Consider the following 25,022-nt stretch of genomic DNA (forward strand, 5'->3'; position numbering starts at 1 on the left):
CCTTCTCAGGGGCCAGCCAGTGTCAGAGGGGTTAATGGAGCTGGAGGTGGAAGCCCAGGAATGACCTTTTACCTAGTGTGGTTCTCTATCAGAGTTTCCAATTCTTTTAAACATAACCCACAGGAAAATACATTTTTACCTTGACGTGAGATACTGATTGGGAGAGAACCAAGGGGGCTTTCTGGGTACTGGAAATGTTCTTGATTTGAGGGAAGTTATGGGTGTACCCACATGTAAAAACTCCTGAAGACACACACTTAGAATTCAAGGACTTCTGTGTTGGCTATACCTTAGTTAACCCATGTGTATACTGTCACTGTGACATAGCTCACACTGGATGGAAAGTGATACCTGCCCTTTGTACATGTGATATACTCAGGTATTTTCTAGGTTTTCTATGTGACTTCATTAAAGTAATCGTGGGTGGGGAACAACCAGATGCACAAGATTCCGAGTTCCCGTTTGCATGGTCTGTCACCATGGACACTGTCCCTCAGCTCCTGGTGACCTCTGCTGGTGCCAAAGGCAGTGAGCTGAGGTCTGTGGAGCTGAAGATCTGCTCAGGACACTGAGGCTCAGCTGCTGGGATGGGGTGGGGAGGCAGTTCTCAAAATTGCTCTTTCACACACTTGTTTCAAAGCAGGTCCAATGACTCTGAAAGAGCCCGGCTCTCAGAGCCAGAAAACAATAAAGCTTTGGGAGAACACAGAAAGTTATAATAATATTTATCTTCTTTATCCCCCTCCAATTCCTTAATAATCAGCACTTAGGGCTGCATCCACACCTCTCACCTCCTCAGCTTATATTTTGCAGTGTATTTCACATTAGTCAGGTTAGAGTTGGGATGTTGTTAAGAAAACAGGGTACTGCTCATCCAAGCTTACTATAAAGCAGCCAGGATGGGGTCAGCAACCTCTGCAAGTGGCTCACAGTGGAGAGTCCAGATGTTCAAAAACTCCTCAGACACTGTCCCTGTCACATGTCCTCCCTTTCTTTCTCATCGATGTCAATTCCTTTCCATCTCAGGCTGGCTTTTGCCATAGGCACAGGAACAAAAGTGAAGTGTACACCTGCTGTGTCACCTGCTTTAAAGGAAATCAGTCCTGGGCTTTCTTCTCTTTCCATTCCTGAATCCAGCTGGAGCATGGACAGAACAGTACCGAAATTTGACCATGAAGACAAGGACAATGCTTTTGGGGAGGCCAACTAGTAAGATGAACTGAATCTCTGTTCCTGCATCCCCAGGTTCCCAGCCTGGGTTGCTCATGTCAGAACCGGAAACGGAAGCTCTGGGGACAGGAAGGGGCCCTTTCCTCAGTTTGCTCTTATGCTCAACAGCGGTATCCTGATTCCTTCAGTTTGCAATGTCAGGACAACTTCCTCTACTTAACAAAAGGTGAAGGGTTTTCATTTATATTAGTCTACGTAACCTCTGTGATAATTCTAGGAATAGATATGCATCTTATCTTATAGGTGGGGACACAGCCTGAGATGGCTCAGGAGCCTGTCAAGGTCAGGACTAGTAATGACTGGGCCGGGAACCACCCTCCTCTGCAGCTTCTCTTGTCTCCACAGCCTGCTTGGGAGTGTGGCACTGCCACAGGATGAACTGAGCCGTTCCAGAACTGAGTTTTTGTTGCCTGGAGGTAGTCAGTCATAGGCTGGGGATGTCACTGGACAGATAGAAGGACTGGAAAGTGAGTGGGACTAGATGACCCTGCATATGTTTTTAAGGTCCCGCTCCCCCTGCTTCTTCTAAGCTGTTTTTCCACCTGAACTTCAGAAGTAAAAGCACATTTGAAAGAGCACATTGCTGTAAAGAAAGACATGAAGAAAAATCAGGGAAAAGGTAAATGAAGAAACCATGAGATTTCTGAGTATCAAGAAAGGTGAAGTTTAATTTGCATATAGGCATAACCAACACCTCACTTGGTAAGTGTTAGGCCACAGCACAAACCCCTCCATCGAAATTACAGCTGTTGGCAGATTTGCAAAGTAACTGAACACAAGCAATATGCTGCTCAAATGAACACATCTGTCCATCTCACACACACACACACACACACAAAAGAAATACATTTAATTCCTCTGCAAAATAGAGCTGAGGATGGTAATTGGGGTATCTCACATTTGGACAGCACTTTACAGTCTACTCCATTTGGTCCTCACGACAGCCCTGTGAGGTAGACGGCACAGGAATTACTATTAATCCCATTTTTCAGATGAGGAAACTGAGGCTCAGAAAGGCATAAACACTGCCTTAAACTTTTCCAGTTGGTGGACAGAGATCAGAGCTAAGACCCCTAGCAGGCATGCCTGGTCCAGTGCTCTTGCACAACCAGCTTTCTAGTGAAAATTGAAATGGGTTGTCTAAAAAGCAACATTAAGTAGAACTACTTTTTTCCTTGATCAAAATACATCAACAAACCCTAACATTAATGTCATGCCATGTGGCAGATGAGATGAATAATTTTCTGAATCACTCATGTGCTTATACCTACAACAAAGAGATTGTTTTCCAGTAGGATGGATTGTCATTCCATCCTAACTTAATTTTAAGTCACCAGTGGCTGCTGACACTCTGATTAGATTTCATTGTCTCGAGTCTTATTATTAGGAATCACAAGTGGTGTCAGCACTCGAGTCATTATTAAAACTTACAATCTTATTTCTTACTGAAATGAAAATGAATCTCATTCATTAATTCCTTCTGGCTGTAAATAATATCTTGGCCATAAATAGTACATTATCTTTTGTGGCATTTCAGTAGTAGTAAAAATGACAAATTTTGCAGGTTGGATAACAACAACAAAAATGTAAGGAGAGCCCCAGTACCACCAAAAAAAAATGTGAGGAGAAATTACTTTTCAGGGGAAAAAAAAATCAAACTTCAAAAAGAACAGCTAAGGAAAACCTTTCTTTTCAATGCAAGTTAACTTTATTGGGGGCTGGGATGTAGCCAGTGGTAGAGCACTTGCACAGAATACCCAAGGCCCCAGGTTTGATTCTCCAGCACCACCATCACAATGAAAACCATAGCTAACTTTTTTAGCGATAACTCCTTTATTGCATTACTCTTTCTAATTAAGAATTCAAAAGATGTGCAATAACTCCACACCTGAAGTCTAGTCTCATGTGGTAACATAAGAAGAAGGGCAGCTCCATCATCACACACTCCAAATGGGCCCACAGTGGATTTTTCTCTTTCCAGTTATCCAGTATCCAAGCGTCTCATTTGTCTGTAAGAAGTACTTTAAGATGGACTGAAATTTAACAGACAGCAATGGAATGTTGTGTTAGGGCCACATCAAAATATCATCACAGCAGTTTAAAATTCCCCTTTAAATTCCTTAAGAGAAACACTAAAGAAAAGTGACAATGTCCTACTTCATGCCTGAATCTGTCAAATAATATATTGGCTCATGTAACAGATTTGTCCCTGTAGCAAAGCAGGATGTCTTAGTTAATAACCAGAGGCATCTCCTAATAAGCCTCAAGATAATTCCAGTGACAGCAGAAATCTAAGTGTTCATTTGAAAGCCTGAAATTGGGTTTTGCTTCTGATTTTCTGGGTTAATTTTGAAGTATATATGCTTCCTACTTGGTAGTTAGAAGCTGACCTCCCATCTACTCTTAGCAGTGAGTTTCTGAGACTAGAAAATACCGGCAGACACAGATGGGACGGCACACAGCGTGAGCCGCAGTTCACACAAAGCCTGAAAGAAGAGGATGGGGACTTTAACAATCAGAAGATATACCACAAATGGCTCTGGTAGGATTTTAAATGTGACCAGGTTGAAATTTTTCTTAATGTGCATTCACCTGGCCCACAAATGGTGCAGGCAACCAAAGGGGACTCCCTCAGAGATGGAGGTCTCTTTCTTCAGCTCCAGGAAGCAGGAGGGACATGGAACCAGTCAGCACAGCAATTGGCAGTGCCCACAGCTGACCACTGGGGGGCGCTTCCAGCATTCTACAAGAACTAGGCTCAAAAGCTTTGCCACTAGTTGAGGAAAAGCTGCATTCCAAAAAGGGAGGAGCATTTGAAATTCCTCTGTCTCTCATTTTTCTTACTAAGTGGCTATAGTGCCTCTGGAACATTTGGGTCAGAGAAATAAGAGGCCAAACTTCTAAGGAAAGTACATGCTGAGCCATCTCTTCCTCTCTGGAAGACCACAGGACTCCAGGGCAGAGTCGAATGCATCCACCTTTCTATGTAGTGTTTTGCTGGAAACTCATATGTGTGTGGTCCTCTCATGGATTTGTCCTGGTCTTAATTCACCTTCAAAGACTACAGTTCTGAGGCAAGAAAGCTAATCTTTATTTATCTTCTGTAAGACCTTGGGGTGTTTGGTGCAACTGAGACATGTTATTTCAAACTCTCCACTGCTGAACACTGAGGAAAAAAAAAATCACAAGGTGTACATTGTTAAAATCCAGCATCCCATGCTTCTCATCGTGCATCAAGATGTGTCAGCCTCTTATGTGAAACTGAAGAGCGCAAACAAGCAACTTAAAAAAAGAAAGAAAGCATCCATAAGAACCCTCCTTGGGTTTAGTGCTACAACGATGGCTAATGATCTATTGAAAATATTTTTGCAATGGTCTTAACATAGTATAAATATTTTCTTTTATTTAGTTGATATTTCATTATGTAGTTATATACAGAGATGCCTTACAGTGCAGAAAAGTTCCCCTTTCTAGTTCTATAGTATACTATCAATGCCGGCTCTTCCACTAAGAGCCAGCAAGGGGAATTTATTAGTCTGCCTGTTAGCTATACCATATAATTAAAGTGCAAAGAAAGAGGAAAAACAGATCAATTTTTCATTGTCAGCATCAATAAGCTTCATGCCTCTAAGAGAAAATGTCAGGTGCAATAATAACTCTATACTGTTGTCTCTTACTTCTTCTAAAGCAGCATTCTCCCTGAGAAGAGAGGAGGGAGGTAAACAAGATAGCCCTGTTTCTTCAATGACTGGTGACCTTGAGGAAAATGAGGTCACTTCCCCAGCCTCAGGGAGCAGGACAACCCCTGCATTTGGTTTTCTGCTATAAAGAGCTGTTGGATGGTTGATCCCATTTCCCATACACTTACAGTATTGTCACTCAGGACAATCTCAAAATTCTTTTTAAGCAAACATGGCTGGGGAGGACTATCTACCAACAGCACATGGAAGTGTGGGGTTTTCAGAAGAAAGCCCCACAAAACAGCTTTGAAAAAACACAACCAATGTTCATACTGAGCTCCCCCAAAAGATTTATGTCAATCAGAAAAGATTCCTATAGTTCTAAAGGATAAAAGAAAACAAGAAAAACAAGGTGCAAGGATGATTGTTAGGTATATATTTTCACTTAGCAATGCAACCCATTATTCCCTACAGTGCTTTGTGGCCTTCTGTCTTGTTCCACAGTTTTGTCGGTGAAGTGGCATGCCCCTTTCTGCTAACTCTGCAGCTGCCTCTCTAAGGGGGTGGCTTCTTGGGAACACCAGTCTCATAAAGAAGTCCCCACCCCACCCCGAAGACACAGCATATTGTTTTGAATTGAGGAAATATTACCAGAAACCCACTTGTCTTTCATCATTTCTTTCCTTTGCCTAAAGACTGGAAAGGCAGTTTCAGAATATACCATTCCTCAAACACGAATGTTTATAATGCACTAAGAACCATGCACATGCTGTAGACTGAACTTGTTATGTGTTGGCCCTAGAGAGGAAGCTTCGGCTTTTCTGTGAAGCCTGTGATAAGAGGAAGCATAATGGAAGCAGTTTAATCCTAGAAGATTGGCAGATGTGCCCAGGCCAGTAAAGTAACAGAGAAACATCACAGGTCTTTTCTATGGGTCCTTGTTCCCAAGTTCTAACAGAACATGGGACAGAGGAAAATTCACCTTCATACCTGCTTCATTACAATGGCTACTAACATCTCCCATCTTACATTCCCTTATGTCACGTGTACCACCAACTTTTCCAAGCATTGACCTTTACACCAGACTGAAACATCTGTCTCTGACCCACACAGATGGGTTTCATTCTAGCTGGAGACAGAATTGCAGTTCAGCTCCATCTTTGGTGGAGAAAGGAGACCAATTTTGTCTCTTCCCAGTCCCCTGGGTGCCACATTAGATATGACATGCACAAGTCCATCTGTCCTGCTTTCCATGGGAATGCTGTGGTCTGGAGGACAAGGCCAGATCTTCAAGCAGGAAGTCGAGGTTCAATTTTTAATGACAGTTCATAGAGGGTGTCTTCATCTATGATGAGGGTTTTGTCAAGCAAGTACTGTGTGACCTGAAAAGAAAATAAAAGGAGAAATCCCACTTTGTACTTCTTTGAGAATACCAGTATGTACTTTTTCTGAGTGGAGTCTGGCACAATTCAACATTTTCTCTTAAACAATTAAAAATTTTATATAACTAAAAAAATCATGAATATATTCTCATTGTGAAAAAAAAATCTAAAATCTCTGGTCCTCTCCAACCCTGAATTCCAGATATCAGTTGTTATCATTTGGTGTGTATTCTTCCAGGTATGTCACTGTGTCTTCAGACACATTACATGTACACACAGTAATTATTTTTCCCTTTGAGTCATAAATGATATCATACTGTCCATTGTAGTCCCCTTTCTCTCCTAACTGCAAGTTCTGGAGAACTCCTTAATTAGTACACAGAGTTCTAACTGCTGTACAGTAGCCATAGTGCAATAAATCAGTTTCTTTAATGATCTCGCATTGGCAGATGCTGAATTGCTGACAACACTTCCCTATTGCCCAGTTAAATCCTTGCTCATGTGTGCAGTGTTTTGCTGGGTAGACACCAGAAATGAAATGAAAGGAAATAACACTAAAAGTGAAGATGTTGGAGCATAGGGTATTTGCATGAAAATATCTCCTAATTTTGATTGAAATATGACATACGTAAGTGAGCTGATTAGTTTGGTCAGTGTTGACAAATGTACATAGCCATGTGCCTGATGCACATACGATGATATGGAAAAATTCCATCATCCTGAAAGTTCCCTTGTGTACTTCATCATTCATTTGCTCCCAGAAGCATCTGTTCTTTGATCTCCATTACCCATAGTAATTTTGTCTACTCTACAACTTCATAAAAATGTAATCATATGGTGTGTACTCCTTCCTCTGTGATTTCTTTCACCGAGGATAAGTGTTTTTGAAATTCAGCCACACTGGGGCATACACCAGTTTGTACTCTCATTGCTGAGTGGTGTCTCATTGTGGCGATATATCCCAATTCTCTCCATTCATCTGCTGATTGACACTTGAGCTGTTTCCAGTTGTTGGTTATTATTAACCAACCTTTTATACAAGGTTTTTAATAGACTATTTTCATTTCTCACTTGGAGAGAAATTGCTGTCATAAGATAGATGGAAACTTGATATTTTTAAGAAACCTCCAAATGCCAGTATTCCAAAGTGATTATACCAGCCATTTTACTATATCGGTGTATGGATGGGTTCCAGTTGCTTGGTATACAACTTTTAATTTAAAAAGATGACATGAGCCAGGCACTGGTGGTTCATGCCTGTAATCCTAACTACTCAGGAGGCAGAAATCAGGAGGATCATAGTTCAAGACCAGCCAGGGAAAACAGGAGTCTCTATCTCAAAAATACCCAACTCAAAAAAGAGCTGGCAGAGTGGCTCAAGTGGTGGAGAACTGCCTAGCAATTGTGAGGCCCTGAGTTCAAGCCCCAGTACTGCCTCCCCCACTTAAAAAAAAAGATGATGTGAAATGACTTCCAAAGCTGGTGATTCTGCAGCACACAAAAGTACTGGTTTCTTGATATCTCCAGTAAATGTTTGATATTGTCAATCTTGCATTCTTATTAATCTGGCAGGTGAAAATGATATCTCATTATAATTAGCATTTTTTTCTTTTCACTAGTGAATTTGACCATTTTTCAAAAATCTACTGGTGATTTTGTTTCTTCTATAAATTAACTTCATAGAGTTGCCAATTTTCTTCCTTATGCCTTTCTTTCAGATGTATAAGACTGTCACTGTCTCTTTGTTTTGTATGTTGGAAATATTGTTTCCTAATCTACTGCTTGTATTTTGACATTTAAAATAATTACCCATTGTCACAGAAGTTTTTAATTTTCATGTAGCAAACTTTATTAAGCTTGTCTTTTACAGCTTTTGGGTTCTTTTTTTTTGTTTTTTGGTGGGACTGGAATTTGAACTCAGGGCTTCAAGTTTGCAAAGCAAGTGCTTTGCCACTTGAGCCAAACCTTCAGTCCCTTTGACAGCTTTTGTATTCAGTTCTTAAGGTCTCTCAAATCCAAAGATCATGAATATTTTGTTTTATATTTTATTCAAATAGTATAAATATTTCTATTTATATTTAGATAATCAGCCTCTCTGGAATTCACTTATGTGAATAGTGTAAGATGGAGAGCCAAATCTTTACTCCACTTACCAAAGAGTCAGTTTTTTCCTGGCACTTTCCATGGGTTCCTATTTAGCCCAGGTTAGACTTTTACATAAACAAAATCTGTATCTGCACTTCATTCTACTCCACTGAATTTGGATTCTTGTGCCAGTAATTACTGTTTTAATTTCTCTAGCTTTAGGATATTTGGTAGGGAAGGTTCTCATTTACTATTCTTATTTTTCAAAAAGTTCTTGTCTGTTTTTTGCCTAAGTTTCAAAAAGTTCTTGTCTGTTTTTTGCCTAAGTTTCCTTATGAGTTTCAGGATAAGTTTGTCAAGTTGCATGAAACCCTGTTGGAATTTTGATTATAATTTCAATGAATTTACAGATTAATTTGAGGATAATTGATGTCTTTATAATATAAAGTTTTCTGATTTATGAATATGAAACTTTTTGTTCTTCTAACTGTAGGAATTATAAACTTGGTTGCTATTCTATTTCAATTGGCATTACCAATGTGTTGAAAATGGTTAGTTTTTATGTTAAGTTGCTATGTTCCTTAGTAGTTTACCAGTTTTTCTCTTGGGGTTTGTAGGTAGTTGGTCAAATCATCTGTGAATTATAGCATTTCATCTTACCTCAAATTTTTATAACTTTCACTTTTTTATAACTTTCACTTCTTATTGCTTCATCATCCTGGCTATTTTTCCAACTCAAAAATTAATAGTAGCAGTGATAGTGATAGCCTTCTTTCTTCCTTACTTGGATTAATTAATTCAGCAAACATTTATGATCTGCTATGACCCAGGCACTGCATAAGACACTGGGTCTATGACAATAAACACAACAGATATAGCCCCAGCTATCATGGATGTTGTACACACATACACAATCACACAGATAAGCGCAAAATTGTAAGTCTAGCAGTAAGTGCTAGAAAGGAGAAGAACACAGTACAACAAAAGTTTGAAAGGGTGGTATGGGGTCGGGAAAGTTTGGGAAGGTGTCCCCTCCCCCAGAAAGTGATATTTAAGTTGTGGGCAAGTTAACTCGGCAGTATGGAAAGAAAGACCTCCAGATAGAGGGAAAACACATGGAAGACCTTGTACAAACAGATACAGGGCAATGCTGGGTGTATTAAAGAACAGCGTGTCCCTCACTGTTGGAGTGGAAATTTACAGATAAGCTAATGTGGGGTGAGGCTACAATGATTCACATGGTAATAGAATATATAGAGTAGGAAAGCTCAGTGTGAACTTCTGTTTAGCTTAATGCAAATACATTTGGTTAACTGCTCATGTCACAGGTACTTAGGAGGCAGGAATCAGGAGGACTACAGTTCAAAGCCAGCCCAAGCAAAAAGTTAGTAAGACCCCCATCTCAACCAATAAGCCAGGCATGCTTATGATCCCATCTACACAGGAGGCATAGGTAGGAAGATTGCAATCTGAGGCTGGCCCCAGGAAAAAATGCAAGACCCTATCTGAAAAATAATGAAAGACAAAAAGGGCTGGGGGCATGGCTCAAGTTGTAGAGTGCCTGTCTAGCAAGTGTGTGGCCCTGAGTTGACGCCTCAGTACTGCAAAATAGAAAAAACAAAACCCATTTGGTTACATACAGAAATACTTATATGTGCATATATATTTCTGGTCTCTGCCAGCTAAAAAGAAATAACAAGACATGAGTACACCTAGAGTCTGTAACTTAGTTTCTAATACCATTCTCAAAAAACAGGAATTAGAGTTGTGGGGTGATATATATGATTCTAGGATTGAGGTCAGAAATGTACAAGATGAGTCTGAAGCATGTTATACTTTCTGAAAATCAGGAAGAGGAAAGGGAAAGAAAGTATTAAGGAAAGGGAAGAGAATAAGAAAGGGACGGGAAAGGAAGGAAAGGAAAAAGGAAAAGAGAGGCCCCCAAACTGATGAGGTGTCCAAGGAGTAAATGACAGGCACCCAGTGGGTAGGTGTGGAACAATTTCAGCAGCAAAAGAAGTAAAGTATTATTGGACTACCACCCAAAATATAAAGTCTATTATTCTACACTGATATAAAGAAATGATTGAATAAACTATAAATGGGGGAGAAGAAACAACCTCTCATGCACAGGAATTAATTTGCTTGTGGGGGTGAGGGGCAGTTCTCTACTCCTTGGGTGTGGGCTCCTTCCAAACAGTATAATATATGAAGGAAAGAAAAAGTGGTCTCAGCCAGGTGATTAAGGTCATCAACTGTCTATAAACTATGTCACCAATATGTACCACGGGTTTGATGTGATGAAATGGCACTTTACATGTGTGATCTTCTTCCCAATATGCCATAATCTCACTGTAACATGACTAAATCATTAGACAGATTTCAACAGTGAGCCATTCTACCAAGTACCTGACCAGGGCTGGGGGTGTAGCGCAGGGTTACAGTGCTTGTCTAACATGTACATAGGATCCCCAGCACCACAAGAAAACAAAGACAAGAACAAAAACCCTTATCAGTACTCCTTAAAATTATCATGGTCATGAAAAATAAGGGAAGTCTAAGAAACTGCCACAGCCAAGACGCACAGGATCCTGGCACCTGAATGGATTGTGAGGTCCTGAAAAGAATCCTAGAACACAGAAATGAGATTAAGTAAAGAGTAGGGGAATCTGAATAAACTATGTTAAACTAGTTAACATTGAATCTGAATAAACCAGTTAATAGCAATGTATCAGCACTGACTCTTGAGTTCCAACAAATACACTCTACTCAGTTAAGATGTAAACATTAGGGAAAACTGATATTGAGGTATATGGGAATTTCTGTAGTATGATCTTCATTTTCCTTTCGAGCTAAAATGATTATGATTCTAAAAAATTTTTAAAAAGGGGGAAAAATAAGACAAGTCATGGCTGTAATAGAGAGAATAAGGGGTGTATGTTGTAAAATGAATGTTAAAGAACAGTAGTGGCCACATGACACAATACTTCTTGGTTATGTTAAATTTTTTCTTTTCTTACTTTATCCTAAGAGCAACAAGAAATCAATAAAATATTTTATACAAGGAGTGGGGAGCATAATCAACTCTGCATAGAATGGAGTTTGCATTCTGGAATGCTTAGACTGGACTGGTAGTGGTATTGAGGCAGATTCATAAGAAATATCAGATGTAAAATCAATAAAACTTGATTGATGATGAACTGGTATTCTTTATGCCTTCCTTCTTTATTTCTTGGTCAAACTTGCTAAAGATTTTCTGTTTTGTTGGCTCTTACCATGAGTCAGCTCAGGACCAACCCTATTGTTTTGTTTACATTTTTAGTTTACATTTTTTTCTTTCTATGAATTCCCTCATAACCACATAATATTACCTTTGGTTGATGGTCTATTCGGTAGGAAGTCTGCTGGAACTGGCGTATCTCTCGGATGATATGTGATATCTAACAGAGAGAAAAACAATAATAAAAACAACAACAAAAAGTATTTCCCTGTATTGCAGCACATTTTTCTGGAGCCTCTTCTCTGAGTCCATTCCTCCAGTGTGGCTGGGGAAACTCTGCCCAATCATGTTCTATGCCTAGTGTTTTCTTGCTCTTCAAAGAACCTGTTAAATGCCAATAGCAAGAAGATACTGAATTCATAATCAGGGAAACAGCTGGTGCTGAGGTGGTTCCAGGTTTGGGAGAGGAAAGTTCTGTGGCTATTGTCCATGGACTTTTGTTTCTATCATGGTGCTTGGAACCTGGCTATCCAGCAAGAAGTCTTCAGGATCTGTCCATGGGTCAATCTTAAAAAGACATCCCTAAGAATTTTAGTCCCTATCTCCTTGGTCCAGAGTGCAAGAGAAAATGACTGCCAAAAATCTCCTCCGTCAGTCAACAGCAGGTATTAGACTGCCTCCACCATTTCTTCCACCTTGAATTTAAGAAGTAAGCAATGACTTCATTACCTCTTCCTTATAATTCATAGTTATTGACACAGGCCAATTATGAAATTATAACCTACCATTCTCATTTTGGAAAAATTGACAAGGCCTTCTTCTGTGAAGTTTGGTGTTCCTTCTTCAATAAATGCGAGGTCTGTCAAGTACATTCCAAGATAAGGAACTGCTGGGGGGTTGCAACTGCAAAACCAAGAAGCATTTTTGTCATACTCATTCACACAAATGTCTATTTCCCTCCCAATTAAGCAGAAAGCAACAATGCTGCTTTAACCCGGAAGAACGAAGACATTTCATTTCACTTTCGGAAGCATGCTCATGGCATTTGGAACTTCAAACATTTCACAATGGGATACAACACAAAATTAGGGGCTAATGCCTCACCTTATGTTTGAGACAATGGCGTATTCCAAAACAGGAAGTCATAGAGACAAATATAAAACATTTGCTAGCAGGAATTGTTTGCAGTACTTGTAAATTGCCCATACTTCTTAGAATACAAATATATAGAAAAATCCCTATGCCCTTGTCTCTCTAAAACATTCAGCCTTGAAGATCTAGGTAGAAAAATCAACCTGGTTACAGCTTTTCACTGTGGTCGACCTGTTTTCTGTTTTAGTTAGTACTGAAATGTTTTTAAAAGTCCAGACTCAGTTAACATCACAAGAGCACACTAAAGGGAGACATTTATTTTGTTTTGGAGGGGAGCGGCGGGTATACTTAAGACTTCTCAGAGAGGCCTGAAGCTAGGAACATGGGTTTGAATTCACACTGACCAATTACTCCGAGACACTGGGCAAACTCTCTGGACTACAGTTTCCTCATTTGTAAAATGGGTCCATTGCATGGAGTCTGCCATTTAGTAAATTGTTCAGTGAGTAGTTCTATGCTATTGTGATTATTATTATTAATCTTTCACTCCTACCATCACAACACTAATGTTTTCCTAGTGTAAGTCAAGTTCATGTGGAAGGTTGTTATGGTTGGAATACAAATGTCCCCAACAGGCTTATTTGATGAATGCTTATCCCCCAGCTCTTTTGGGAGGTTCTGGAAAGTTGAGGAGGTGTGACTGGAGGAAGTAGGTTGCTGGGGGTGTGCCTTTGAAGGTTATACTGGTTCTTGGTCCTTGTCTGTGCTGAGGGGACAACAACAAACAACATCCTCCTCCACTTCTCCTGCTGCCATGATGCTCTGCCCAAGAGCATGGAGCCAGCCAACCACACTGAACCCACCAAAACCAGGAGCCAAAACAAATCCTTCCTCCTTTTAAGTTGTTTCTGTCAGGAATTTTCTCTTAGAAATCAGAAAAGTAACTAGCACATAGATAATGAATTATGAGAAAACCAGTTGCAAGAGAACAGAGTCTATGCTGCATGCGTGCTTGTGTGTGTGTGTGTGTGCGTGTGTGTGTGCACGTGTGCATGTGTGTAGAAGGAATGATTCAGAAATAAGAAGGCTCCAAACAAATAACAATATTCAAAAGGTGCTGGGATATTTAAATTTTAAAAAATCACAGGAAAGCATTGTGCCTTGATAATGAAACACCAAATCAAGAAAATTTTACACTAAAACATGACTTGACTTAGGGTGATATATTTTTCTTATTTGGAATACTCTGTATACTATGAGCACATCCACAAGACACCATGTGCACATATTCTAAGTGAAAAGGAAAATCTGAAAACACTGAGGTGATGGGAATTGTTTCTCGTTTTTTTCAGCAATAAAGGAAGTAAGTCACCATCATACACTATATAAATTATATAAGCATATCCCTGAATTATGAATAATTTAATAATTAAGATATACATACTTTTTAAGGGTCTCTCTGAGGTTTTTAAATCTTCCTTCAGATGAAACAGTTTTCTGAAGTTTGTCCATCAGAGCTTTTGTCTAAGGAGGGAAGAAAAAACTTAGTATGCCATGAGATCACCATGGTTTGATTAGCCAGGGAGTTGCAGAAAGATGCTCAGTTCTCTTCTCCAGTGATGCATGCTGATCCCTTCACCAGAGTAAAGTCCATTGTGTGGCACAATTCCCACAGTGCTGAGGCAGGGCCTTGTGTTTATAGTCAATTTTTTTTTTAAGGAAGCACATGTGGAGAGGAGGAATTGCCTGCATCCACGCATTTAGCCATAAAGAGAGGAAAAACTGAAATGCACAAAGCTTAGGAACCTAAAGAACTGAAAAGCACTTTCTGTGAGGATTCAACCCAGGACTATGTACATGCTAGGTAAGCTTTGTACCACCAAGCCAGATCCCCAGCCCACAATAAATATTTTAATGTTAATCTTTACCATCAAAGCAACCAAAGCCACATTATTTGGTTGCTTTGCTATTGACTAAACAGTATCTTCTACTCTAAATTCTTCTTTTTGCAATTATCGTCTTCAATTTTTTAAGTTTAAGTGATATTTATTAAGAAATAACATTGGTCTAGAGTTTCTTCTATTGACATAGGGGAAAGGCAGTGTGGCCTTTTGGGATGAGGACCTGTTCCTGGTGGTTCCCATACCCAAGCAGCTTTGCTGGGCCCTGATAGATGCTCCAGGGCCAACTGGGAGAAGGACTTGGCATGTCCATGTTGAAGCTCATACTACCCTGTCTCAGGCTGGAGAGAAGTTACAGCTTCCTAACAGCTTTCAGAACAATTCAAAGAGCTGCCTTTCCTATCTGAGTTTCTGAAGATCTCTGTCCTGGTCCAGAGCTGGTGTCATCTCAAAGAAGCTGCAGAAGTAGTTTCCCCATAGCCACAGACCAAACCTATAGGGCTTCAGAGTACAGATTCTACCAGGCCTTCTGGAAATCTTCCAGACTGACCTCACATATGAAAGGACAGCTGCACAACAGATGGTGTTACCAAAGTTGTCTGAAGCAGACATGTCTACGACCAGGCCCTACTGCCATGGCTGGAGTGAGGTGCTTGGCCATGGACACAGCCTCTTTGAAGGACAGCCTATCATCAGCCTATGTGAAAGCTATGAGTGAGTGACTCGTATACGTGGTGTGCATCTAAAGATGTTTTATTAAAATTTGAAATAATATTTTTAACATTTAATTATCATCCCTATTCCATAATTATCCATAAGCCTGCATCCTCTCAAAGTCAAGAATATCACTTAAGTCAGCTATACAGAAGGCCTAGATGTGTTGTTAAAGAGATTTAGGGATGCCAGCTTCAGAGGAAAAAAGAAACAGGAAAGGAAAAGCAAAAAGAAGGCAGAGGAATGCTTACTGACCCTGATGTACCATTGCTGTGTGTGACAGGATAATATGCTCTTCACAGTCAGTGCCCAATGACCGAGGCACTGCTGCCTTAGGGGGAGGCAAAATGTAGCCACCACAAAGGGGTCAGTGTCCAGATTTGGGGTTCTACTATAGACATTTAAAGCCCATTTTAAAAAATAATATTTGGCTACCCACTCATTAAAAAAAAACAAAAACTTCTCAAAACACTAGAAAAAGAGGACAATTTTCTCAACCTTATAAAAAAAACTTACAAGAAAACCCTACTACCAGCTTTTATGGTGAAAGATGAAATGCTTTCTCCCCAAGATTGAGAACATGGTAAGAACATCCTTTCTTGCCACTCTTATTCAACACAGTGTTAGTAGTTCTAGCCACAGCAATAAGGCAAGAAAAGGAAATAAAAGACATCTAAATTGTAAGGAAAGCAATGACTGTTCCTATTTATAAATGTTTATATAGAAAATGCTAAGAAACTTGCAAAAAAGCTCCTAGAACTAATAAGAGAAGTCAGCAAGGTTATAGATACAAGATCAATATTGAAAAATCAATCACATTTATATATGCTAATAATGAACATGTGGAAACTAAATTAAACCATGATAACTTTTCTCCAAAGAAAATTACATACTGAGGCAAAAACATAACAAAGCATATATAGGAGTTTTATGCTGAAAATTGCAAAATGCTGATGGCAAAGCATCAAAGAAAACAAATAAATGGAGGAACATACTGTGTTTATGGACAAGAAGACTCAATATAGTAAGCATATCCAATGGTTTAATGAAGTGGTAATTAAAATCTTGGTTAGTTTTTGTTTTTTTTAAGATATAGACAGGTTCATTCTAAAGTTTGTATGAAAACTCACAGCACCTAATGAAGATAAAACAATTTTGAAGAAGAAGAAAAAGTGGAGGGAATATATAAACAATTCTCAAAACTGAGCAGTAAAAGTCCCAGATGATCTCAATTAACAATGAGTCAAAGACATGAGCAGGCACATCACTGAAGAAGATATACAGATGCAAATTAAGCCCATGAAAAGATGTTTAGCTCCATTAGCCCTCAGTGAGCTATTAGAGCAGTGAAGCTAAAAAGTGATGATACCAAATGCTGACAATAACGTAGAGAACCTGGATCACTCACATGTTTCTGGTAGGAATGTAATTATGGGATGGCCATTCTGGAAAAGAGTTTGACAGTTCTTAGAAAGATAAAACAGTGGCATATGACCCAGCAATAGCACTGTTCGACACTTATCCCAGAGAAATGAAGACTGATGTTCACAAAAAACCTTTTCATGAATGTTCATAGCAGCTTAATTAAAAATAGCCCCCAACTAGAAACCAAATGTCTTTTAAGGAGTGAATGGTGAAGCAAAGTATGGTATCTTCTTCCCATGGAATATTACTCAGAAATAAAAAGGAATTAACACATATGCCAACCTGAATGGAGCTCAAGAGAATTATGCTGAACTTTTATTTTTTAATGGCAATTTTAAAAATGTCACATACTATATGTACCACTCTTGAAATGATAAAATTTAGAGGTGGAGAACAGATTTGTTATTGCTAGGAGTTAGAGAAGGGAGGAGGGAAGAAGGTGGCTGGGATATAAAAGTATGGCAGGACAGAAATGTCTTATATCTTGACTGTGGTGATGGTTACACTAATGTTCCTATGTAATAAAACTGCATAGAACTCAACACACATGCACACACACAAACTTGAAAAGCTGATGAAATATGAATAAGACTGGTGGATTATAGCAATTGTAGTATTACCTATACTTATGCAAGATGTTGCTGCTGGAGTAAAGTGAGTGTAATGTGTAGGAATGTCTATTATTTCTTACAACTGCTTGTGAATCGATACTCATCTCAAAATAAAAGGTTTTATTTAAAAAACAATAGTGTTTGTAAAAACTGCACATTTGCAAGGCCCAGGATTTGGTGACAATTAGAGGACTTGTGAATTCTAACAGGCCACACTTGGGTTCTGAGAGCACTGCATTTTCTCTAAGGAATTAGGGGGAGTGGGTTGAAACCTCTAATGGAGACATGCCTCCTGGGGGGGGCATGGAGAAGTTAAAGCATCTCCCACACTAGAGGGAAAGGCATGCAGAGAGAAATGAGAAGAGATGATTAAGAAGTAATGAGTGTCCCTGAGAGGGGCTTAAAACCTCAGAGTGGATAATAAAACCAGGTAGTCCTGAGGAAATGTCTGCAGAATACATTTATGTTCTTCTGGTCTGGATACCTTGAGATGGGTCCCTCTTCAACTTTAATAGGCATGTCAGAGCACCCACAGAACCAATGGGAATAGAAGAGAGGCCAGGTTAGGCCAGCTTCTTAGGAACAATCACCAAGCAGCACTCCTGGCCAGGGTGGGAAAATCACCAGCATACACCAGGTCCAGGCAATTCAGACTGGCCTACACAAATCAGCAAAAGGCTGCAGTACAGGCCAGTGTCAGACTGCCTTCCAGAAGCCCAGAGAAACCCTCTCCAACACCCACCCAAAGACAAGGCTAGAAATGATAAGGGAAGAATTGTGACTTGGATTGAATCTTATCTGAATGAAAAGAACAGGCAGAGGACAAACTGAATCCAATGAAAGAAAATTAAGAAAGCTGTATTTCTGTACATCTGAGTCTTCATGCTAAAACTTTTAATTGGCTACATGAACAACAAAGAAAAAGGTCAACACAGAAGTCTTCTGGCCTTAACACATTTGCAATCTTACTTCAGGGGAGGAAGAATGGACCTATCAGTCATCACTGGGCCCACTTAGAATCAATGTGCTTTCCAAAATAATTCAGGAAAAAACTCTTGACTGACAGCCACACTGTTTGAGGTTGTCCCCCCAAATATTTTAACAAGTGTTTTGGAAATGTACATGAGTGGAATTAATTAAGTGGTAAGAGCACAGTAATTACCCATGTTGGTGCCTTCCTTTGGCAACTGTGCTGCTCATTTCAGCTAATGATTTCCTAATTAGAATATTTATCTTGGCTCTCATCTCCTAGCCTCTCCTCCCCTTAGCAGCAGGGTGTGTCGCTGGGATGCTCACCTGCTTGGACACCTTGGCCCACGTTTTCTTCAGCCTGTAGATGGCACTTCTGTTTAAGGCCGAGGTGATCTCTAGCACACCGTTGTAGTTATGCAGACATCGGCAAATGTCTGCCACTGCCACCCACTTCTCAATGGCGTTGGCACGGGAGCTGACATCCGCGTAATTCATTATCTGGGAGGCCACCAGGTTACTCATCTGAGACAATGAAAAAGACTGAGAAGGTGGCCTAAGAGCCAAGGCAGTACATTCACGCAAAATACCTGAATTGTCTGTAGACATATCAGAAAAGTGAGGTGTTTTAGGTAGTATAGAGATCATAGTCCATATTTAGATGCCAACTTGGGAAAAAAAGAGACTGAAGTCTGTAATAATAACAAGAAATTACTAAACACTTAGAGGAAAGAGAGGGATTCTTTGGAATCCAGTTTATTGGGGGGAAAGATGATTTTGTTAATCAATAATTTTGATGCAGGAGCTACTGCCAATAAAGAAAATGGAACAGAACATCCTAACTCTGCAGGAAAGGCAACATTTGCAGATCATGGTGTCACTCCTTGGGGAAACAGACTCCTAACACTGTGTAGATACTCTAGGAAGCCCTGGTTATCATAGAGAAAGAAAAAACATTCCTCTTCTCCCTCTTCCACGAAACCAAATTCTAAACTGGTCAATTTTCAAGCCAGAAACAGAGCTGCAAAGGATGAGAGACCATTTTCTCCTGTTTCTAACTTTTCAACAGCCATTGGAAAGATCTATATCCTCACAGCTAAGTACTGAAATCTACTAGTTAAAGCCAGATGAAGGAGCTCAACTCTCACAATATGGAAAGGAAAAAGGGTGGAATAGTATTATTAATAAAGGGAGCCCAAAGCATGTGACCCCGTATTCACATACTAAAGCTGATGGGAATTTCCACTCCTTGATGATTCTGATGATTCATAAGCTCTCACACTGCCTCAGAGTTATCACTGTGGGCTTTCATTAAAGCACCATCTCCCGGGCTGTTCACTAGCACCTGTTCATACTTAAAGAGCGGGGTGAACTGTAACAGTCAGGTTCACTGATTTCTTTGTCTTTCTGTTCTCAGCACCTAAGACAATGTTCTATCCCATTTCCTCAATAATTATTGACAACAGCTTCTTCACCAAAGTTACTGATGAACAAAATCACCTTCTCCCCCAACCACCTGAATTTCAAATCTCTCCTTTCTTGATGATTGGGTCCATCTGTACCTGGCTGAGAGTACAGGGCAGTGGCCATCCAGGTGGAGGAGTCAGACAGGTATGGAGCCTGAGATTGGAGCTCTGATCCAAGTGCTCATTATATCCTGAGTGCAGGTCCAGCCCATGTAATAGAGATTTATTTTCCACACCAGGGCTCTGCTGCTCAGAGAGTGGCCCCAATGGGTCCTGCACTGTGTCCTTCAGTAGCCATGATGTGATAGTACTTACTCTCAAGTGTGCACTTTGAGGACACCCTGGGAAGAGCGCTGTCTGGAGAATCTACACTACTGTCTTTGTATTTTGACTTTGAGTCATGGGATCCCTTTTTTGTTATTTGGTTGGTTGGTTTCTTTGCAGTATGGTGTTTGAATTCGGCCCCACACTTGGTAGGCAGCACACTACCACCTGAACTACACCTCCAAGCCCAGAACCTTTGTGCTTCAAATGCCATCATTATTCCTTGTACTGTAGTTCACTGGTCCCGGAAAAGGAGACTTCCCTGTGCCTGGATAGGCTTGAAAACATTTCCATAGCTTCACTTACTCTCCTGCAAGAACTAGAACTATTAGAACAGAACCAACCAATAATTGGCGGGTAAAAGCAACTTCTAGTCTTACTGCTGGAGAAAGCAGAGCTGGGAGGATTGGCAGCTGGTCACCACTGCACAGAGACACAGTAACAATGTGACTGTGCTCTAAGAGGTCCCTTCCAATGCTGGAATGCAATTTGGGCAGAATATGGAGTCATAAGTTGTACCACTCCAGGTTCCTTGCCACCACCATCTCCAAGGACCAGTGACACAGGCACATCTCATTCTGTTAGTCAATTAATGACAATGGAATAATAATGTTTATAACCAAAATATTAACAGCAATCTATACATTATTGAGCACTTAGTAGACTTGGGGAACATCAAAATGAGGTGACTGCTTGAGGGTGAACCAGAATGATGGAGACTATGAAAGAAGACGAAGGTGGGGGGTAAATATAATCAAAGTACTTCATGCACATATATGAAAATAGAATAATGAAACCTGTTAAAATTGTTTAAAGGGGTGAGGGGAGATAAGAAAGAGCAATATAGGGCATGTACTTGATCAAAGTACACTATATGCATATATGGAAATATCACAATAGAACTCCTTTGTACAGTTAATATACATTAATTTAAAAATGGGGCAAATGGAATCTTTATGTAAGGAAATTAGTCAAAATTATCATATAACCATGAGCTGTTAGATTTAAACTCATCTTTAATATACCATCAATTATGTTAAAAAGTGGGTGGCAGACTTTATTTATTTACTTGTTTGCTTATTTATTTACTGTGGTGCTGGGGATCAAACCCAGCGCCATGTGAAGATGGGATAAGCATGCCACCACAGAGCCACACACCCAGCTCCAGAGTTGCTTTATTTTAGGGGAAAAAGTTTGAAGGCCCAAAACTCATGTTCCTGTAATATGCTCAAGGTTTTATGTTCATGGTTACTCACATCGTTAAAGTGTTGGCTGGTTTTCATAACATAAGGTGTTCTTTCATTTTTATCCAGCTTCATCCACCCCTGCCCAAGAAACTCTCTGAAAGTTCAAATCAAAACACAAAGCCAATTAAAACACAAAGCCAATTAAAATGTCATGAAATGGTGACTGTGATACTGCATGGCTATCATGCACATTAAATGCACTGAATTAACTCACCAGGAACACTACCTGACGCTTGCTTTTACTGACCAACTCTAGGGGAGGTCAGCTCAACTCAAGCACCCAACCACCCAATGTCAAGAAAGACTTTCAGCTCTAGCTTTTTTTCATAAATGTTTGAAACTTTGTCCCTTACAGCCTTCTCTGAAGTTGAAAAACACCCACCAACATAAGAGAAATAAAGAAGTAAATATTAACTCAGAAACCAAGGCTATTTTCCCTGCATTAACCTTTTAAAATGTTAAGTCTTAACTGAAGGACCAAAAAAGTCTATCACTACCAAAAATATTAATCAGGAACAGAATTTTCCCCCTTTCCTTTGCTCTGATTTTCTCTAAGACACAAGTCCCAAGGGCAAGGATCTCAGCCTCGTGGGAGATCCATCTTCTGAAGAGCAGCTCTGCTCATTCATATCCTTCCTAAGCTGGCCATCAGACCAAGGTAGGCAAGAAACAATCAAGATGGGGCACATGGGAATTATCTTGTATGGGCATTAAAAAAATCTTGAAATTACTCTGACACACTCTTCGTAAAGAAATGTTGACTGGGTCCTTGTGCAAGGTTTTTGTCCTTTGTTGTTGTTGGTACTGCTCCTCTCCTACAGTGCCAAACACAGATGTCAAGTCCACAGATGGAAATAATTTTGGTAGATGTTTACACAGGCACGGAGGGAACAGGGGAGAAGAGTGGGAGTCCAAGGAAGAGACCACACCAAGGGCCACCAAAGTTCTCACTTTGTCCTTTCTTCTCTTGCAAAGAACTTATGACCCTCACCCCCATCCTCAATGCACTGGAGGAGGTGAGGGGGCACTGGCAGAAGTGACACTGAGGCTCCTAATCCAAGTATTCAAATTGTCACTACGTTCATTTGAATGACCAAAGAGCCACATTTCTACCTAAGTTTTTTTCATGTTCATGGATAGGTCTATGAAAGCTGGAAAAGGCATAAAGGAAAAGTGTGCAGAACTGTGCTAGGGTCCTCTCTCTTATGCTTCTCTGACATACCTGCAGGTCACAGCCTTTAACCAGTCTACCCTGTCCTCACTGAATATCCATCAGCTACCATGTCCTCTTCTCTACTTACAACCTGGATCACGTTCCGATCTCTTGCATGGTCCTCCCATTACCTTCAATGTGGTTATTAGTTCACAGAGGACATGCACCTATGGTTGCCATTTGTCTAAACAAAGGCCTGACTATGAAGTATTGAGTATGACAGTGGGAGGCTTAAAGAGCCTCCCCTATACTACCCAGAAAGAAAACAAAAGGCTGGGTGACCAGTCCACAGCCACAAAGCTCAGGGATACCTGTTGACTTAGAAGTGGGTAAGACCTATAGCAGAATTCAGAGCACTTACCCTAGATCACTAAGCATAGTCTTGGATCACCCAGAATTATCTCGGGTTTTCATTCAAAAGACAGTTTCTTGGGGCCTCAAGCAAACACACTAGAAGCAGAATTTCTGAGGGGATATCTAGAAGTATGCATTTTTTAAAAACTTCCCAAATGGCTTTAGACTCAAAGTTTGAGAACCACTCTTGTAGCCATACTGAGGTTTCTTTAATTCAAGGATAGAAGAGTTTGGAGAAATTCAATTCTATGGTAACCCTTAGTACATAGTGAAACACAAAGTGACCATCTTGAGAGTCTCCAAACACAAAGTGGAATGAAGAGACATTCAAGCGAGGCCAAACCATCTCGAGACTAAGACTCACACCTCTCAGTGCGTGCACACGTGTACACACACACACACACACACCTGCCTTAGGAATATTGGCAGCTTCTAGGCCAGCTACTATAGATGAGCCCTGCTGCTGGGGTAGAGGGGTGTCACTCACTCATAGGGAATGCTCCTGAAAACGATGTGGTCCAGGAGGGTGATCTGCTCAGCCAGCTCCATGGCCGACAAGGTCTCAAAGCACTCGGCCTTTAAACAGTCAGTCTGTAAGAGATGAGGGACGAGGTGAAACACAGCAAGGAGCAGGGCAGCCACCATCTCACTGTAGAACTTTCTGTGGAAGTATGAAGTCAATCACTAGATTCTATCTATGTAAGAAAATGTAGAAAGTTAAAAAATGTCAAAGCCACCATTAATATCACCAATTTAATTTTACTCAACCCATGCTGAATGTGGTTCATCTCACAGAGCTTCACAGATAGACATACAATTAGTCACTGCATAATCAGTTACAGGCATCTTGCTTACCTTTGAGTGTGTCTACAACTGTGCCTATAACTGTTGGACAAAACTGTGGCTGAACTTACCATTTGAATTATGTCTTCTAATTTTAAGTGGATGTCATCTTGATCCTCTTGTGAAAGGGCCCTAAAAAATAAAAATATTCTCAATGAAGAAAATAGACATACTAGGTATGAAACTACAATATTCAGTTTGGCTTTCCCTGAACTGGTTCAGGTCTGAGAGGCTGGGTGGTACAACAGGCTACTGGGTTGGAGACAAAGATATGGAAACAGAAAAATGACACGTGAAATGTACAAGAGAATCAGCAGGAGCACTGATTCAGAGCAAGGAGCCAGTTTGTCACACAACAAGACAATGTTGTAAGTAAAAATAACTACTATCTCAGTGAGTCTGAACAGTTGGGGTGCGGCTCCCCAGATGACCAAAAACATGGATTCAGGCATTCTCTAGTAACATCATGAGCTATAATAGGCCTAGTGCCCCATTCTTGTTCCTCCAACCCCTAACCAGCTTTCCCTGCTGATGCTGGGGTAGGAGATGCAGAAACACCCTCTTTGCCATTCATGTAGACCAGGAGCATAGGAGTTCCCTTGGGACAGAAGCAAGTAGAAAGTTCTTCCTCTTTCTTTCCAGGTGTATATCCCATACTGGCATTATTCATCTCTCAAAAGTATCTTTTTTGATAAGTAAAGAATGGATAAATAAATAATACATAAATTAATTAATACCCAAAATACCAGCTTCTAAGTGGGAGGATATTTTATGTCCAACAAGAAATTCTTAGTCTAAGAGAATTATACTGAGTGGGCATCCAATTATATAACACGCTATCTGGCTGAGCATTTTAAGTTTTCCAAAATGAAGTTACAAGCACATATTTAAAGCATTACAATATTTAAACAATCTATGGAGCCTGTGTGCTGGAGGAAACCAGGGTAATTTTTTTTGGGGGGGGTGTTGCCAAAACCACAGAAATTTGCTACTTTACAGTTCTGGAGATCAGAAGTCTAAGATGGGTCACCAAGCTGCATTCCTCCTGAAGGCCATAGAGAAGAATCCAGCTTCCAGAGACTGCCTGTGTTCCTTGGCTTATGGCTTCTTTGGAGGAAGCCAGTTTTTTTATTATTATTATTCATATGTGCATACAATGCTTGGGTCATTTCTCCTCCCTCCGCCCACTCCCTTCCTTACCACCCACCCCGCCCCCTCCCTCTACCCCCCAGTTTTAAAAGACGTAATGATGTGGTGTTCTGTTGT

The 25,022-nt window shown here is 40.2% G+C and overlaps 1 protein-coding gene across 3 annotated transcripts in view; it reads right to left on the reverse strand.

Annotated features, from left to right (window-relative positions):
- Positions 1 to 1,878: 1,878 nt before the first annotated feature.
- Positions 1,879 to 25,022, reverse strand: part of Rasgrf2 (Ras protein specific guanine nucleotide releasing factor 2) — a 254,789-nt gene continuing 231,645 nt past the window's right edge. For all 3 annotated transcript variants that reach the window (XM_074077198.1, XM_074077197.1, XM_074077199.1), the window contains exons 20-27: positions 23,828 to 23,888; positions 23,401 to 23,504; positions 21,356 to 21,440; positions 18,637 to 18,834; positions 14,134 to 14,213; positions 12,383 to 12,500; positions 11,749 to 11,817; positions 1,879 to 6,292 (exon numbers count right to left, since the gene is read on the reverse strand). In XM_074077198.1, coding sequence (XP_073933299.1) covers positions 6,200 to 6,292; positions 11,749 to 11,817; positions 12,383 to 12,500; positions 14,134 to 14,213; positions 18,637 to 18,834; positions 21,356 to 21,440; positions 23,401 to 23,504; positions 23,828 to 23,888 — 808 coding nt within the window. In that variant the 3' untranslated portion in view covers positions 1,879 to 6,199. The remainder of the gene's footprint in view (positions 6,293 to 11,748; positions 11,818 to 12,382; positions 12,501 to 14,133; positions 14,214 to 18,636; positions 18,835 to 21,355; positions 21,441 to 23,400; positions 23,505 to 23,827; positions 23,889 to 25,022) is intronic.

This window comes from Castor canadensis, chromosome 6, assembly GCF_047511655.1.
Source record: "Castor canadensis chromosome 6, mCasCan1.hap1v2, whole genome shotgun sequence".
Taxonomy (NCBI): domain Eukaryota; kingdom Metazoa; phylum Chordata; class Mammalia; order Rodentia; family Castoridae; genus Castor; species Castor canadensis.